At 40.6% G+C, this 16,866-nt stretch overlaps 1 protein-coding gene across 1 annotated transcript; it reads left to right on the plus strand.

The window, feature by feature from the left end:
* Window positions 1–304: 304 nt before the first annotated feature.
* LOC120742218 (receptor for retinol uptake stra6-like) lies at window positions 305–16,491 on the plus strand. The gene is made up of 17 exons (XM_040045395.1): window positions 305–514; window positions 701–767; window positions 2,859–2,944; window positions 3,018–3,157; window positions 3,423–3,589; window positions 4,147–4,254; window positions 4,628–4,695; window positions 6,382–6,461; window positions 6,573–6,634; window positions 6,735–6,897; window positions 6,998–7,073; window positions 7,307–7,440; window positions 7,833–7,950; window positions 8,048–8,149; window positions 8,987–9,150; window positions 9,363–9,500; window positions 13,731–16,491. The coding sequence occupies exons 1-17, from the start codon at window positions 414–416 to the stop codon at window positions 13,988–13,990; spliced, it is 2,034 nt and encodes a 677-aa protein (XP_039901329.1). The 5' UTR covers window positions 305–413; the 3' UTR covers window positions 13,991–16,491.
* The last annotated feature ends 375 nt before the right edge of the window (window positions 16,492–16,866 follow it).

A 16,866-nucleotide genomic window follows, 5' to 3' on the forward strand; every position in this document is an offset into this window, starting at 1 on the left:
ATTACTTACGAACCATTTAAATATCTGCACCACCAAACTCAACAATGCATTTTTTTTTGTTAACTTGACTGTTAATTAAATCCCTAAACGTGATGCTACATTGTCTTTGACCAAATGTTATTCTATGAATCACTTTTAAATGATTAAGTGGCAAGGTTTAAAACATTTGTTCCTCCACTTGCTTCATTTCACGTGAATGTTAAACCTTGCTCCACTCTCCCTCCCTTCTGTGCAGCCCTTAATCTGCTGCGTTTAGTTATTAGCTGGACTGGAATGTGTTGGGGTTCTTGGGCCAAGCTGTCCTGACACGTTGCAGCAGCACCAACAGACTGCTGACTGGAGCTGGACCAGGAGGAGTCCTCTGGATCCTTATTTGTCCTGCTTCACCTGTATGACTTGATTAAACAGCTGCAATGAATCAGAGCAAAGAGGGAGTTGAGCCTTTTCAATATTCCTATTATGACTATTCAGACTGGTACTCAAACAACGCAGAGCCTACAAAACCACCCAAAGAGTGAGTATAAAAAAGTTGAGTCAAAGGTGTCAAATGGGGCCATAAGCATTGATTATTTTCACAGGTTGGGTCCTGGTACATCAACAAGGTCAGAAAAGTGCTGAGATGTGGTGGTTTGATTTGTTTTAGGCTTACTTTGCACATTTTTTAATGATGGTTTTATTCTTTATTTTCTTTTTGTCGCAGAGTTATTTTACCATGTGACCCGACAGCAGATGACAAGCTCTTCCATATATGCATATTATCGATATCAGTAAGTATACTTGGACCTGACTACTCTCTTAAGGGCGGGGGGTTGTTTTGTTGGGTTACTGCAGATAAATTGGGATCACTTAAAATACAGCATAATATCAAACTTGTTGAACACATTAGCACTCTCCATCACCATATTCCAAACACCAAAAGAGGGAATAATTTAGAAGAATGATGTTCTTCTTAATCCAGTACAGATCCACAGACGTGGAGAATCAATATTACAGTGCACTGACGTTGTTCTGGTTGTACATGGTGACACAACACCTTACTCAAGTCACTGAGTGTTGCTTTTTTTTCTTTAACTTATCACCATCTAAGTTATGATCATATGGGAAATAATGCTAATAATGCATTAATTTATCGGACCTATAGGCTACTGTAGTAGCACAATGAAATGTAGTATTTATAGCTTTGCTTCATTAATGTATAACTGCAAATTGTTGTTGTGTTAGGCTAAAATAAGTCCCTTTATAATTTAAAAGGTGTCTAAGGAGATGCAACTTTAAAAAGTAAAGTATTATATATTACTCTTTACTTTTCTTATAAGTAATGCAATGCAATTAATTACTTTCTTTGTGATTCATTACTTAGTAATTCATTAGTAATTCATTACACTACTCATTAAAATGCAATAAAAAAAAATAAGAGGATGCATATCCACTCCTCAAAGGCTGTATCACCCCACAAGCTTTTTTCCTCCTGCACAAGAACTGAAATTGGCTGATTGTGGCGCGAATCAGAATCAGAATCAGAATCAGAATCTGAATACTTTAATAAGTGCACAGAAAAAAAACATTTGTTAGATGTTTTTTTTAATCCACCTGTGTGCAAATGACTGAAGAACGCAGTTTATAACACAAGCAGTGGCAAAATTTAAACTGTAATGAAATGACTGAATTTAGTTCAGTAACATGCTACATTACTGTGTTGCTGAAAATGTAGTGTGACTACAGTAATGTGTTACTTTTTAATCTGTTACACCCAACACTGCTTGTTTCTACAGTAAGGCAGAATGAACAAGAGAAACACTGATAACTTTGTAGTTTCTTGGGAATGCATAGCTTAAGCAGTTTATTGCAATTATAGACTGTATAAAAAAGTGGACATTGTCACCAATGTAATCCGCTAGTCATCTTAGTCTTAAGATAGCTTTTTGCAAACAAACATAACAAGCAGGGGTCAGCTCTGACTCACAAGCCAAGAAATTTTTATGTAGTATCAGATAAAATTATAGATTTGAATGTCTGCTGCCAACACAGCTTGAACATTTAAACTATTCTCCTTTTAAGTGGAACATAAGAGGATGAGAGCGGTTCATTTCCCAGTACATCCTTTGGTGCATTTTCCAGGAATCCGTCAGTTGTCTTTGCTCCCAAAGGATATGCCATTTAGGGACTTTTACTGTCATTTAGCCTTCAACCAATTACGAATGAACACAACTGACTCAGTCATAAAAATCCTTCTACTGTGTATAGAATGGACACGACCCAATTTCATTGTACGGTAAACAATCTGAAAAACTATTAGAGGTGGGTCATGAAATATGTTTTCTACCAAACAAGGTTATTTATTTGAGGTTCTTCTGACTTATAGGTCAGTTCCTGACATATCTACAGTGCTGTGTTATTTTAGAAAGTTGAAGTTTTAATGAGCTCCTGGAGCTGGCAAAGGCTCTGATAAACGCAATCAAATACAACTTAGCCCTGAAAGATAGGGGGCACAGTAAAGCCTTATCATTTAGTGACACGACAGCATATTAAGAATAACGTTTGCAGTTCACCATTTGTACCTGAAACGAATGTCATAATCCTGTCTTAATCAGATTGTCCTATCATTTCAAGGAAGCATTCGATTACACTTGTTTACAAGTGTGTTACAAACAGTCTTTTTTTATGAATCTGCCAACATTTTGGGGCAGCTTTTGACAAAAGGAAACTTTTTAGAACAAGCTAGCCTAAAATTACGTTTCCAGCATTTAATTTAAAAAAACTATACTACTTTACTATATTAGTATATAATGACAATCACTGATGTGGCATTAACTGTATGACGCGTAACGGAAGATCTAAAATCTTGTCCTTCCATCTAGCTGGTGATCATGTTAATCCTGGCAGGTCTCACCAGGAAAAATAAATTCTGCCAGGGTTTCGCAAGAGGATCCTCAAGCATCTTCAGGTAAATTTGGTAAATACAAATTTAACTGCACATTTGTCTCATGTTATCTGAGCCTCCCTGTGTGATCTCACAGTCCAGCCAACTTCCTGGATCAGACTCAGAAAAAAGGAGTGGTTATGGCTGTTTTTGGACTGGTGTTCAGCAAGCTGGCAATGCTGGTGATCACCCCAGACCCTCTGCCTTTCTCCAAAGATACTCTAGCAGATAATAAAGGTAGACATCTGAATGCTTGTTTGTTCTTTAGTTGCAATGAAGATTGTAATTGCTTCAGTTATATGGTGGTTTGATTATCATGCCAGTCAGTGGTTTTTGAACATACACTGCCTTTATTATTATCCCTTTATTATTAAAAATCAGATTATTCATGTGGAGGATTCTAGAGAGTCCTTGTTTTTCCATTTTGTCTATACTGATTAGATTAGAGGTTTCATTTTAGGAACTGATATGCCCTGTCTTTTTTTGGGTCCTTTTTTTCCAGAGTACATGAAGATAATCGCCATATTTTATTACCCAATCCTGTATTATCCTCTGTTGGTATGTGGAACTCTGCAGCGCAAAGCAGGTTATGTGTTTGGGACACTGCTCTCCTTCACTCACTTTGGAGTCCTGGTGTGGCAGAAATTTGACTGTCCAAAGACTCCAGAGGTAAAATACCAACAAAAAAAAATACTGATGTATAATGTTTAAGGGAAACAAATGAATTTCATATCTGAGAAGAATACTTTCTTTAAAAGTTTATGTTGCCCTTCTGTTTTCAACGTCAGACTTGGTATAAAAAATCCTTCACAGATTTCAAATATCTGCTGAATTTAAAGACATTTGTTGCTATGCAACCTCATGGTAGATTTTGAGGTGCATGAACAAGCTACTGTGGCAACAACTCAACCAATCCCAAAGATTTTCCTTTCCATGTTTCACTTTCATGACATGCTTGTACAGTGTTGATCTTGCTTCTAGTTGTAGCAGACATAAGCTAGTCTAGTTAAAAAGTTTGAAAACAGTGCAAAAGCTGGAAGAAATAAAACCCAAACAAGATGGGAACAGCCAAGTCTGGTTATAGTTGTTTAACTTTTGTGATTTGTCATTAAGTAAGTCCTTTAGTAACTGATAATTTTATATAATTTTGGGTTTGTATAAAATACATCACGTTACAATTGAAGGAACTGATACTTTAAAGGACAGCATATTTTATTTGTTTACAGATCTATAAATACTATGCTCTACTCGCAAGTCTGCCTCAGCTGGCCTGCCTTGCATATCTCTGCATTCAGTTCCCTTTGCTGTTTGTGAAAGGACCAAAGACGGACGAGGTGAGAAAAGTCAGAATACACAAACATTCTAAATTTCAACATTCTAAAAATGTATGATATTTATCTCTGGCTGTGGCTGGTGCACATGAATAAGTACGTAACATAGTTCAATTATGTAAAACAGAACTGTGATTACAATGAGCAGCTTGTGCAGAAAAAGAACAGGTTTAACCCTGTGTCCTTCAGCAGATTATGACGGGAGAGGTGACATTTTCCCACCTTCAAATATATTAATTCAAGACTTATACTTCAAAAGCAGATTAAATCCCCAACAAACACTAATTGGTAACATTGAAATTACAGAGTTATGAAGGAAATTAAACTTGTAGTTATGTTCTGAAATACTGACACCTTAAAATGTTTTTGCTCACAGGACCTTGACAGCAGCTACTACACCAACTATGTGAAGTTACTTCTCAAGAAAAAGTCCTCAACTGCCAGGTGAGCAGAGATTAAAGAGTGATTTATTTTATTAGACTCAGAGTGGTGACACAAAAAAAACATGATAGAGGTCGGGGTCATATTTCAATGAAGACGACAAAATTTATAATGAAAGCTTGCTCATTGGCAGTTTTGCTGCTGACTTTAATGTGTTCAGTTCCAGTTCCATTAACTGTGCCATTACAGTGAGCTAGCAGCTTACTTTGTTGCAGTGTGATCATTTTCTGACTTCTCAGTTTCAGAATGTAATATGTGACAAAGGCTTGATAATGTTTGTAGGTTTATTTTTAATAGATATTTATAGAGTAGTATTTGCTAAAGATTTTCCTTTCAGAATATTCTTTTGTTTCTACATTGTATTAGCTGACTGTCACTGGTTCAGAGCCCAGGCTCCACAAGTTATAAGCTAAAATAATCGCTCTTTTGGAGTAACTTCAAAAATGAGATTAGTGGAGTCTAGCATTTGATATTAAATCAACTGATCATTTGCTTCTCTAGCTTCATGCAAATCAAATTAATTGCACTTTCAAGCCACATGCCAAAATTATTATTTTTTGTGTGTTTTTTAAAAGTGAGATTCCTACTGGCTTCAATTGTGTAATGGTGTATAATCCTTTAAACCCACAAATATGTTGAAATTTACCACGTCTCACCACATGTATGCATGATTTTCATTCAAAGTAAAAGCATGTTAAAACTGTGGATTACCTATATTTGCTTGCACCTTCAAAGGTGATAAAATTAGGATAATTAAAACAACCAAATTCACCTTAAAGATCCAGGTTACTGTTAAGACTGATAGGAAGAAGAGGAAGAACAAAGTTATTTTCAAAACAAGGTACAAAGAAGTTTACGTGCAATTAAAGAAGTATGAGTGAAGTTTATTATATAAAGACAGGCCAAAAGCAAGTGACAGTTTTTAAAAAATAAAGAAAATGCTGAATTAAAAAAGATGAAGTGTTATCTTTGTTTATCTTCAACAGGCCATTGAACAATTAAGGTGCTTACAGAAGGTTTACTGTATATTTCGGGGGATAAACCTCTATAACCGAAATGATCATTGCAAAATGGGATTTGGATATTTATTCAACTTTACCTGACGATCAGTCTGACTGTGTAATTCTGAATCAGCTCAAGTTTGTTTTCTTTGTCTTTGTTGTGTGAGCAAAAAAAATGAGAACAGTGGATTAATCTAATCAAGATCAAAGGTAGTATTTTCTAAATTATTTTATAGACAAGGTTTTTTAATTTTGAGAACTGTAATATGCATAAATAAACAATTACGTTAATATCCTTGTTGAAATTTTAATTATTTAAAGATATTTTTTAAGCATTTATTAAATAAATACTTACTGGAAGAGTGAGATGTGAACCAAAATAGGAGGAAATATAGTACAGTGTTGCAATGGAGCTTGTGGCCTTGAATTGTTACTGTAGAAAATGTTTGGTTACTAGCGTAACCCAGATTCTCTGAAAACCAAGGGGGATATGAGAGATTATTCTGATTCTGATTATCTGATGGATCATACCGGAGGGCTCTTCCCATAGTGAGGTACTGGGGGAGGCTTGAAAGGGAACTTGCAATTCAGTTGCAGATATCAGCAATACATAAGTAAATAAGTTAAATAAATTAAATATAAATCGCATTCATGTAGTTTGCAGCTCTCACGACTTGTTCTCTTGTAGTTCGTCAGCATCTGACAAACCAGCGCTTGCAGAGAGAATTCTGGAGGTGATTAAGGGTTACATTTATATTCCTGAAAAAGGTGAGTGTTCTCATACAGATATATTTTTTATGTAACGCTGACTTAACTTCTTCTGCATATCTGACATATTGGAAATGCTGCAGTAACCTACTTGATCATTTTTCCTTTCAGTGTTTCGTTTTCCACTGAAGCTGGCGGTATCATCTTTTGTTACCTGTGTGGCTATACACCATGTGAGCTTAAATAAGCCAATAATACCTTTACCTATTTTAAAATGTCATACCATCTTGGTTCATTTGTTTTACATTCACCATTGCCTGTTTCACCCTACAGACCGCACTCTTGATAGTTGTCCTGGTGGTGCCCACTCTCCACATTGTTCGTGCTGGTATTGATGAAAATATCGCCTTCTTGTTACTGGGTTTTGGGATTGTGTTATCAGATGACAGGATGGAGGTTGTTAGAATTGTAACTTTTTACACATGGCTGCTGGAAGGTATGTGGGTCTGTTTGCTGTCCCTGTAACAAAATACCAAAGTATTTTTGTTTTAAAGTAAGACTAATTTGTTTTTTCTTTTGCATCATTTGCTTGTTAGTATGCTACCTCTGTGCGATGACCCTGTCTTGCTTGGTCAGCCTTATTATGCTCATGAGGTCCATGGTTCTCCACAGGTATGTGCAGTAAATCCTCAGAGACTGGAGGGATTGGTTAAAGGAAACTCTATTTTCTCCATGAAAAGTTTACTTATTCTGAATACTGATTATAGTCTAACCCCAATATTGCCAGACTTCTCATTGTTGCCTGATGATAAGTATTTCAACTTTGTTACTTATTTTTCTCTAGATTTTTCTCAGACAGGCCTTCCTGTCTGAACCTGATGTGTCACTGGCTCAATGTGTTTCAGATCAAACCTAAGAGGACTGTATAAGGGAGACATTTACAAGCTTTGCAACAACCAGAAAACCATGCATCCGTCTAGACCAGGTGTTGTCTGTTGGATGGGCTTGACGGGATACCAGGCTGCAATCGTCAGCCTTGGTAAAGCTTGAATAAACTGCATCACTGACTTTAGTTTTAAGAATAATGCTGGAAAATACCACATCATGAAAAGAAAAAAAAAAACCTTTTGACTTGTCCTTTTAATGGGGATTGTCTCTCAAAAAGTTTTTTGTCCGAAGAAAAGAACTACAACTAAAAAAGACAGGCTGTTGATCTGGATGGCATGTTCCCTTATTACCATGAATGCACTCATTGTAGTTTACTAAAGTACTAACTATGTAGTAATCCAGCTTCGCAAATTCTTGTGAGTGATGCTTGATAAAACCTGTAGTGCTGGCCATTTAAAAAAGGCTTAAGGGCTTAAGGAAAAAAAATACTTTTAGAAATGCTTTTAATATTCAAAGTGGCCTGTTTCTGTGTTAACTCTGCAGGAATGGCTATCCAGACCATTGTGTTTTTCATCTGCTTCTTGTTCCTGGTGTTTTTGATCATTATCCCAGTGTTTTACGGCCGTAACATCATTGTCTTTGAAATTGCAGGAAAGGCATGGTGAGTCAGCAACGATTCATATAGCTCTTTCCTTTTTTCTCTTTTCATGAATCAATGATTCAAAACACTTTCATTTTCCACCTTTGTGATGTCTCAGGCCGGCCTGGGTCACACTGATACTGGTTACAGGGCTTCAGCATGTGACTGCTAAGTTTGCTTTCATCAAACAAAAAGCCGGCACAAGAGACCTGAACAACAGGTGTGTTTGTTTAGTCCCACTCATTTGTTGGAATGCAGTTTAATTAGGTTTTGTTTATTACTTAGACATTTTAATTACTAGTTGTAATTTTATTTTTGTTTGATACTAATAAAAATGCAATGCAATTCTGAGGATGAAACTGTTTAATTATTAGTAACAAGTGTCAGTTATTTAGTTTAGCTCTTTTACAGCATAAATGATGTCTTTAAATTACAAAGAACTGAATAAATAAATAAATGGTTTTCCAACTATTAGTACTGAAGGCTTTGTATCTGTATCGTCAAAAAATACTAAAGTAGATTAAGTAGATTACAACATGAATACTTTCTCACTGGGATTCAACTTGTTAATTAGAGACATGCAACTACTTCTGAGGACACTGGGGTCTTTGTTTTGTGGGAGAGGGGGCCTCAGAGAGTTTCTGTTGAGTAGTTTTAGCTTTAGGCTGAAAACTGATTCAAAAACATCCATTTAATACAAAGACATTATTTAATTTATATAGATTGTTAAAGAATAATGAGTGGTTTTATTTAATTTTGTACTGAGGCATAAAGTTGGAGAACAAAGAACAAATCTAGCTGAAAGGGTTGAGATTTCTTGAGTTTTAAGACCTATTATGGTCCAACCTCAAATACCATTTCCCACAATGCAACTCAGAATCCTTTATTTGTTGTTGTTTATTTGTTATTACTTCATTTAAAAATGTGAAGCCTCCACTCATCAGAGGTCAGCACTTTCAGGGTCACAAGCTCTGTCACAGGCTTTGTATTGCTAATGTAATTAACTTCATGTTTACACTCAGTTTTGTCTCACAGTCTCCTCCATGATGCTTTTCAGAGAGAGTCTGTTCCTCCTGACGTACCTGCTGTTCCTAATCAACACCGTGGTGGGGCTGGTTGTTGCCATATGGAGAATAGTAATAACAGCTTTGTACAACATCATCCATCTTGGTCGTATTGATGTCAGTCTGCTGCATCGCACAGCAGAGTCCTATGACCCAGGTACGATTCATTCAATTTGTCTAGAACAATGGGATCCTGGAGTATTGAGGAATAGGCTATATAGACCTTTGTGAACACATCCTTTATGTACAGTAACACTGTTACTAATTTTAATCATCTTGAATGACTTGATGATAATAACAAAAGTATTCAATTGCATTTTTCAGACAGTCTGATTTAAATTCTACTCTGTGACCTTTGACTCTATTTAGCCTACTGCTACTACACACACTTCCTGAAGGTGGAGGTCAGTCAGTCGCACCCGGTGATGAAGGCTTTCTGTGGGCTGCTGCTGGACATGATGGTTGGGGGTGGGAGAGCTGGACAGAAAATACAAGATGCAGAGGAAGGTAGAAATCCTAAACTGGAAACACATAAAGACAAACATCCTCTCTCTCTCACACACACACACGCAAACACAGTCCAGCTTTTGTGCCACTACATTTAAAACATATTGAACATTAAGTATTTAATAAGAATGTAATAATAGTGCTTTATGAAAAAAATGCGTTGTGGGCAGGAGAGGGAGTTGTTGTAATACCTAGAATGATCACAATTGGAAAAAATTAAGCAGTGATGACTTATTCTTTTAATACAGCCGTGGTTTAACTTCTGTGCTGAAGGCCACAATGTGTTACTCTCAACATGTCAAGCTCAGCTCTACACTGTCCAGCTTAATTATCTTCACTGTCAGGAAGAGCTTTTACCGTAGACTCAGCTAATTGCTACTGCTAATGCTGTGGTCCAATCATAATAATATGTTTATTATTTAGCATTTCTGCTTATTATGCTGCCATGCTGAAATCTGCATCCTGGCAATCCTCACTTTATGATTATTACTACTGCATGTTGCAATTGTGTAACATTGTTAGTATAAATGATAAAAAAATTTAGCTTACAGGAAAGAGCAACATTTATCACTTTAGAATGGCATGCCAAAATTAGCACAGGACCATTGTGTTTTCATTAAATCCACTTTTCTCTACATTATATTATAAGTTGCTGACTCTCAGATGAATATGCTTGTAATGACAAATATCAAAATGGATATTTAGTTGGGTGAGGGACCAGACAAAGAGCGATTCATAAGACCCTTATGAAAAGGACATCGAGGGAACAGTTTACCCTGCCCGGGATAGGGTTACCGGGGCCCCGCCCTGGAGCCAGGCCCGGGGAGGGTGCCCGAGGGCGAGCGTCTGGTGGCCGGGCCTTAGTCCATGGGGCCCGGCCGGGCACAGCCCGAAGAGGAGACATGGGCCCATCCTCCCGCAGGCCCACCACCCGCAGGAGGCGCCATAGGGGTCGGGTGCATTGTGTGCCGGGTGGCGGCCAGGAGCGGAGGCCCTGGCGGACTGACCCCCGGCTGCCAAGACTGGCAATAGGGACATGGAATGTCACCTCTCTGGTGGGGAAGGAGCCTGAGTTAGTGCGTGAGGTTGAGAGGTACCGGCTAGGTATAGTCGGGCTCACCTCTACACATGGCTTGGGCTCTGGAACCAGTCTCTTGGAGAGGGGCTGGACTCTGTCTCAGTCTGGAGTTGCCCCTGGTGAGAGGCGGCGGGCTGGGGTGGGTATCCTAATATCCCCTCGGCTTGCTGCCGGTACGTTGGGGTTTTTCCCGGTGGACGAGAGGGTTTGTTCCCTGCGCCTTAGGGTCGGGGAACGGGTCCTGACTGTCATCTGCGCTTATGCGCCGAGTGGCAGTTCAGAGTACCCAGCCTTCTTAGAGTCCCTGTGGGGGGGGGGGGGGGGGGGGGGGGGGGTGCTGGAGGGTGCTCCACCTGGAGACTCTGTTGTCCTGCTGGGAGACTTCAATGCTCACGTGGGTAACGTGACCTGGAGGGGCGTGATTGGGAGGAACGGCCTCCCTGATCTGAACCCGAGCGGTGCTCTGTTATTGGACTTCTGTGCTAATCACAGTTTGGCCATAACGAACACCCTGTTCGAACATAAGAGTGTCCACAAGTGCACGTGGCACCAGGACGCTCTAGGCCGTAGGTCGATGATCGATTTTGTAATCGTATCAGCAGACCTGCGACCATATGTTCTGGACACTCGGGTAAAGAGAGGGGCTGAGCTGTCAACTGATCACCACCTGGTGGTGAGTTGGATCAGGTGGCGGGGGAAGACGCTGGACAGACCTGGTGCACCTAAACGCGTAGTGAGGGTGTGCTGGGAACGTCTAGCAGAGGCCCCAGTCCGCGAGATCTTCAACGCACACCTCCGGCAGAGCTTCAACAGCATTCCGAGGGAGACAGGGGACATTGAGTCCGAATGGACCATGTTCAGTGTCTCCATTGCCGAAGCTGCTGCATTGAGCTGCGGCCGCAAGGTGGTTGGTGCCTGCCGTGGTGGTAATCCCCGAACCAAATGGTGGACACCAGAGGTGAAGGGAGCCATCAGGCTGAAGAAGGAGTCCTATCGGGCTTGGTTAGCCTGTGGGACTCCGGAGGCAGCCGACAGGTATCGACAGGCCAAGCGGAATGCGGCTCGGGCAGTGGCTGAAGCAAAAACTCGGGTGTGGGAGGAGTTCGGAGAGGCCATGGAAAAAGACTTTCGGACTGCCTCGAAGAGATTCTGGTAAACCGTCAGACATCTCAGGAGGGGAAAGCGGTGCTCTACCTGCACTGTGTATAGCGCTGGCGGAGCGCTGCTGACGTCGACTGAGAAAATTGTCAGGCGGTGGAAGGAATACTTCGAGGACCTCCTTAATCCCACTGACACGTCTTCCGAGGAGGAAGCAGAGTCTGGGGATGAGGGGAATGACCCGCCAATTTCCGGGGGCGAGGTCACTGAGGCAGTTAAACAACTCCTTGGTGGCAGAGCCCCTGGTGTTGATGAGGTCCGCCCCGAGTTCCTGAAGGCTCTGGACGTTGTAAGGCTGTCCTGGTTGACACGCCTCTGCAATGTTGCGTGGAGATCAGGGGCAGTACCTGTGGACTGGCAGACCGGGGTGGTGGTCCCCATCTTCAAGAAAGGGGACCGGAGGGTGTGTTCCAACTACAGGGGGATCACACTCCTCAGCCTCCCTGGGAAAGTCTATGCCAGGGTGCTGGAAAGGAGAGTTGGTCCGTTAGTCGAACCTCGGATACAGGAGGAACAATGCGGTTTTCGTCCTGGTCGCGGAACACTGGACCAGCTCTTTATCCTCTCCAGGATACTTGAGGGTGCATGGGAGTTTGCCCAACCAGTCTACATGTGTTTTGTGGACTTGGAGAAGGCATTCGACCGTGTCCCTCGGGGTGTCCTGTGGGAGGTGTTGCGGGAATATGGGGTGTCTGGCCCATTGCTACGGGCCATTCGATCCCTATACAACCGTTGCAAGAGCTTGGTTCGCATTGCCGGCAATAAGTCGGACTCGTTCCCGGTGGGTGATGGGCTCCGCCAGGGCTGCCCTTTGTCTCCGGTTCTGTTCATAATTTTTATGGACAGGATTTCTAGGCGCAGCCAAGTGGCGGAGGGCTTTCGCTTTGGTGGCCTCAGAATCTCATCTCTGATTTTTGCAGATGATGTGGTTCTGTTGGCTTCATCGGGTGAGGGCCTCCAGCTCGCACTGGAGCGGTTCGCAGCCGAGTGTGAAGCAGCGGGAATGAGGATCAGCACCTCCAAATCTGAGGCCATGGTTCTCAGCCGGAAAAGGGTGGAGTGCCCACTCCGGGTCGGGGATGAGTTCCTGCCCCAAGTGGAGGAGTTCAAGTATCTCGGGGTCTTGTTCGCGAGTGATGGGAGAAGGGAGCCGGAGATCGACAGACGGATTGGGGCTGCAGCTGCAGTAATGCAGATGCTGCACCGGTCCGTCGTGGTGAAGAGGGAGCTGAGTGTAAAATCGAAGCTCTCAATTTACCGGTCGATCTACGTCCCTACCCTCACCTATGGCCACGAGCTGTGGGTAGTGACCGAAAGAACGAGATCGCGGATACAAGCGGCAGAAATGAGCTTCCTCCGAAGGGTGGCTGGCCTCTCCCTTAGAGATAGGGTGAGAAGTTCGGCCATCCGGGAGGGGCTCAGAGTAGAGCAGCTGCTGCTCCACATTGAAAGGAGCCAGCTGAGGTGGTTCGGGCATCTGACAAGGATGCCCCCTGGGCGCCTCCTGGGTGAGGTGTTCCAGGCATGTCCCACCGGGAGGAGGCCCCGGGGCAGACCCAGGACACGCTGGAGAGATTATATCTCTCGGCTGGCCTGGGAACGCCTTGGTATTCCCCCGGATAAGATGGAGGAGGTGGCTGGGGAGAGGGAGGTCTGGGCCTCTTTGCTTAGGCTGCTGCCCCCGCGACCCGGCCCCGGACAAAGCGGATGAAGATAGATGGATGGATATTTAGTTGTGTAGCTTTTACTGACTAAAATTTCTAAACCCACAGAGCTGCCAAATACAGAAGGCTTTGAGTGTTTCTCCACAATGTGTTCTTTTCAGTGACACACACACGAAGCATGCTTATGCTGCTATATGGGGTTGTAGCAATTTCTTAGCCACTGTTTTCAAAATACGTCATGCATACATTGATACATGACACTAAGCATATTCAGCCCCTTGGTTTGCTGTCTCATTCTGCCCTCAGCCTGCTCCTCCTTCATGCTTTCAGGGATTCAGGAGAATAAGCCAAGCAAGGCGAACAGCAGTCAAAGGATTCGCTCTCGCTGGCAGCTGATGTACACACTGGTTAACAACCCCTCCCTGCTGGGCTCCAGGAAGCATTTTCAGACTCTGCAGAACTCGGAGAACGTCCTGAATGGCACCCCCAACCGAACCTCCAAAAAGGGCAGCAAGACGGAGGCCAGCAAGCTGGGCGCAGAGCCAGCAGAGCCCACTGAGACCCCTGAAAGCCAAGAAAAAACTGAATGAGTTTGAGTTGGCAATATATTTCAAAATTGTACTGGGTGTGATCTGCATTAAACAAACCTGCAAGTGCTAAATATAACTACTGCAATCAACCGCTTTGCTTCAGAGATCTTTTAGCATTTAACTTATGTAAATAGTTGTCTAAATTATTCTGTTTATTTCTCTTAGGTTAGCTTTAGGAAACAAAAACATTACGTTAAGATCACATCCAGAAAGCACAAAAGTACAGAATATGTACTTAAACAGAAGTACAGATACTAGTGTTAAAAAATACTCCAGTGAAAGCTGAAGTATGGATTCAACTTCTATACTAAAGTAAACAAGTACCGGCTCTGAAATGAACTCAAAGTAATAAAAGTAGCTCTTTGGAGAGTGTTTCTACTACCTATTTTTGTGCAAAGTTAACTGAACTCTGTGCTGTATTAATGTAATGATAAAATAATATCAGTAGAGGGAACAAAAAACATGTTTCAGTCTCATTTTTAATTCTAATAAATGTATTCAGCTTGAATCGATTATGAGAAGAGAAAAAGAAGGAAATAAAATAAAATAGCTCTGTTTTCTGTTGCTTACATTGTCGAGGCTGATTTTGCCTCTAAAAATGAGTACAGTCAGGGGTTAAAGTGAGATTCAGCAGGTGCAGGAAACCTAAAATCAGTTCTAATGGCTCAGAGTGGGGAAAAGAAAAGCATCACAACTCACATTAATTTCTAATGAAATTAAATAACACAGTTAGGGTTAGTCTACCTCAGTTTTTGTTGCAGCTTGTTTCACAATATGAAAAAAACGTGTAACATGTACAGACCCAATATCTGATTTAGAATCAAATAGACCTTTATTGTCATGTACAATAAAAGTATAGAAATTATAATTTAAAAACATGAAGACATCATGTAAGCTTTAAACTTCTGGTTTATCAAATCCTAATGAGGAAATAGCTGTAGTCCTTATCTCTCTTCTTCCTCTCCTGTCCTGTCTTTCTTATCTCCATCTCTGAATGAATTTAGCTCTCTGACTTTTCTCTCCCTGTGAAATAAGCAGTAGCAGCAGACAAACTGCGCACAAACAATGTTTTTGATGATGCTTGCTGTGCTGATAAAAATGTTGTATGTGAAATTACCTGCCACTAAAACTATGTCACTCCATTTTTGTTTTGTCCTCTTCTGTTAGGCTAGCTAGATGCTGAAGTACTTGTGTTGTGTCGGTGTTGTGCCAGAAAAAAAGAAAGCACAAACCACTTTAATCCCTGACTTTGGCACACAGGTTTGCCTCTTTCATCTCTTTTCCCCTGGTGAACAGGACTGCCTGTCTTGAGTTACTGTTCAGGCTTAAATCGGTTTGATGTATGAAGGCCCGCAGTGACGTAAAATAATAACTCCCTGTCAAATGTTTTAAAACAAAAGTAACAAGTCTGTTAAGAAGTAGAACGTACAGATATTTATTTTAAAATGTAGGGTGTAAAAGTAAAATGTTGTCAGAAAAAAAACTACTCAAGTAAAGTACAAATACCTGAAAATTCTACTCAAGTTCAGTAAGTTTTTGTAATTCGTTACTGTATGTGTAACAAAGTAAATCATAGGCATTGTATGTGAAGTTTGTGTTTACTGAGATAGCTCACAGAACTCCCTCGCACAACAGTTAGAGCGACAGAGTTCTCTTTGCCACAAATTGACTCCATCAGTTAAAACTACTGAAAGTGCTGCAGGGACACACTGAAGCCTGACCCAAAGGAACCACTGTGCATTTCTCAGTGCCAGAGAATAAAGGATGTGCTGAGAAGTTCCCAGTCGGTGACCCAAAGGGTCAGAGACCCTAGGTAGTCTACAACTTAATATGTGGTTATAACCTTGAGGTTGATTGGAGTGTCTATCATTAAAGTATCCCCGCAGAGTGTACATCACATTTCAACCAACCAAAAGGAACTCTGAAGAAATGTGGCTGTGAAAAGAAGATCCAATGGGATTCCAAAAGAAATATTAATAACAATGCAGGTCTCAGCTCATGTATGAAAAATATAATTCAATTTTGTTAAGCTTTACTTTACAGTATTGTTCAATTAGTCTGGAAGCCTTTTTAATTAGTTAATACTGACTTGCATGACGCACAGACTGATGGCAGTGATCAATGTCAGCATCAGACATGCAGCACGGAGTCAATAAGCAGTCCTAGTTTATTTTTGTCTGTGGGTAATGTAGCTATGCCAGCTCATACTGATTGTATATTTGTGTTCTCAGTGGTGTAGGAGGATTTTTAAGACCATGGACGGGCAAATTTATATATAAACCAACTTCACAGCAAAATCTCACAAGCTGAAGATACAAATATTTTATATTTACTCTAGTATAAACATTGTTTTCTGCTGCAGAATACAGTGTACGATCTTAATATGCTGTTAGAAGACTGTATGTGTGTATGTTTTTATTTACATTTCAGCTTTGTCATAATATCTTATCTTATCTCATATTTAGATACCTAATTACAGTTTCCTATTAGTTTCCTATTATGTTTGCTGTTTTACATACAAGTCCTGAAGATAAATAAAAAAGCAAAAAGATAATGTGCTAGTAAATTTGCATATTTCTTTTTTTAGTCATTCTTTTAAAACTATGTCAATATTTTTTTAAAGAAAATTCACAGTTTTTATATGAATTTATTTTGTTGATGACTATAAATTACTATCCAATAATGCATGCATCTCCCCTGCTCCCATTCCTGGTGAATGCAGCTGAATTCTGTAAATTCTAATTATTTTATAAATTATTTTTTAATGCCTTTAAAAAAATATTAATTTTTTTAAAGGCATTAAAAAATAATTTTTAATTTCGACTTACAAAATTAATTCGTTCCCGAGGGTCTTTTGTAAGTCGAAAATTTTCGTA

This window comes from Simochromis diagramma, unplaced genomic scaffold, assembly GCF_900408965.1.
Source record: "Simochromis diagramma unplaced genomic scaffold, fSimDia1.1 OVJJ01000079.1, whole genome shotgun sequence".
Lineage (NCBI taxonomy): Eukaryota > Metazoa > Chordata > Actinopteri > Cichliformes > Cichlidae > Simochromis > Simochromis diagramma.

What these genes read in the sequence shown, in the direction of transcription:
- LOC120742218 (XM_040045395.1), top strand. Translation starts at nt 414, where the DNA reads ATGAATCAGAGCAAAGAGGGAGTTGAGCCTTTTCAATATTCCTATTAT. An exon ending in CATTTATATTCCTGAAAAAG is followed by an intron (nt 6,462 to 6,572) that starts GTGAGTGTTCTC and finishes TTTTCCTTTCAG; the next exon opens with TGTTTCGTTTTCCACTGAAG. An exon ending in TTACACATGGCTGCTGGAAG is followed by an intron (nt 6,898 to 6,997) that starts GTATGTGGGTCT and finishes TTTGCTTGTTAG; the next exon opens with TATGCTACCTCTGTGCGATG.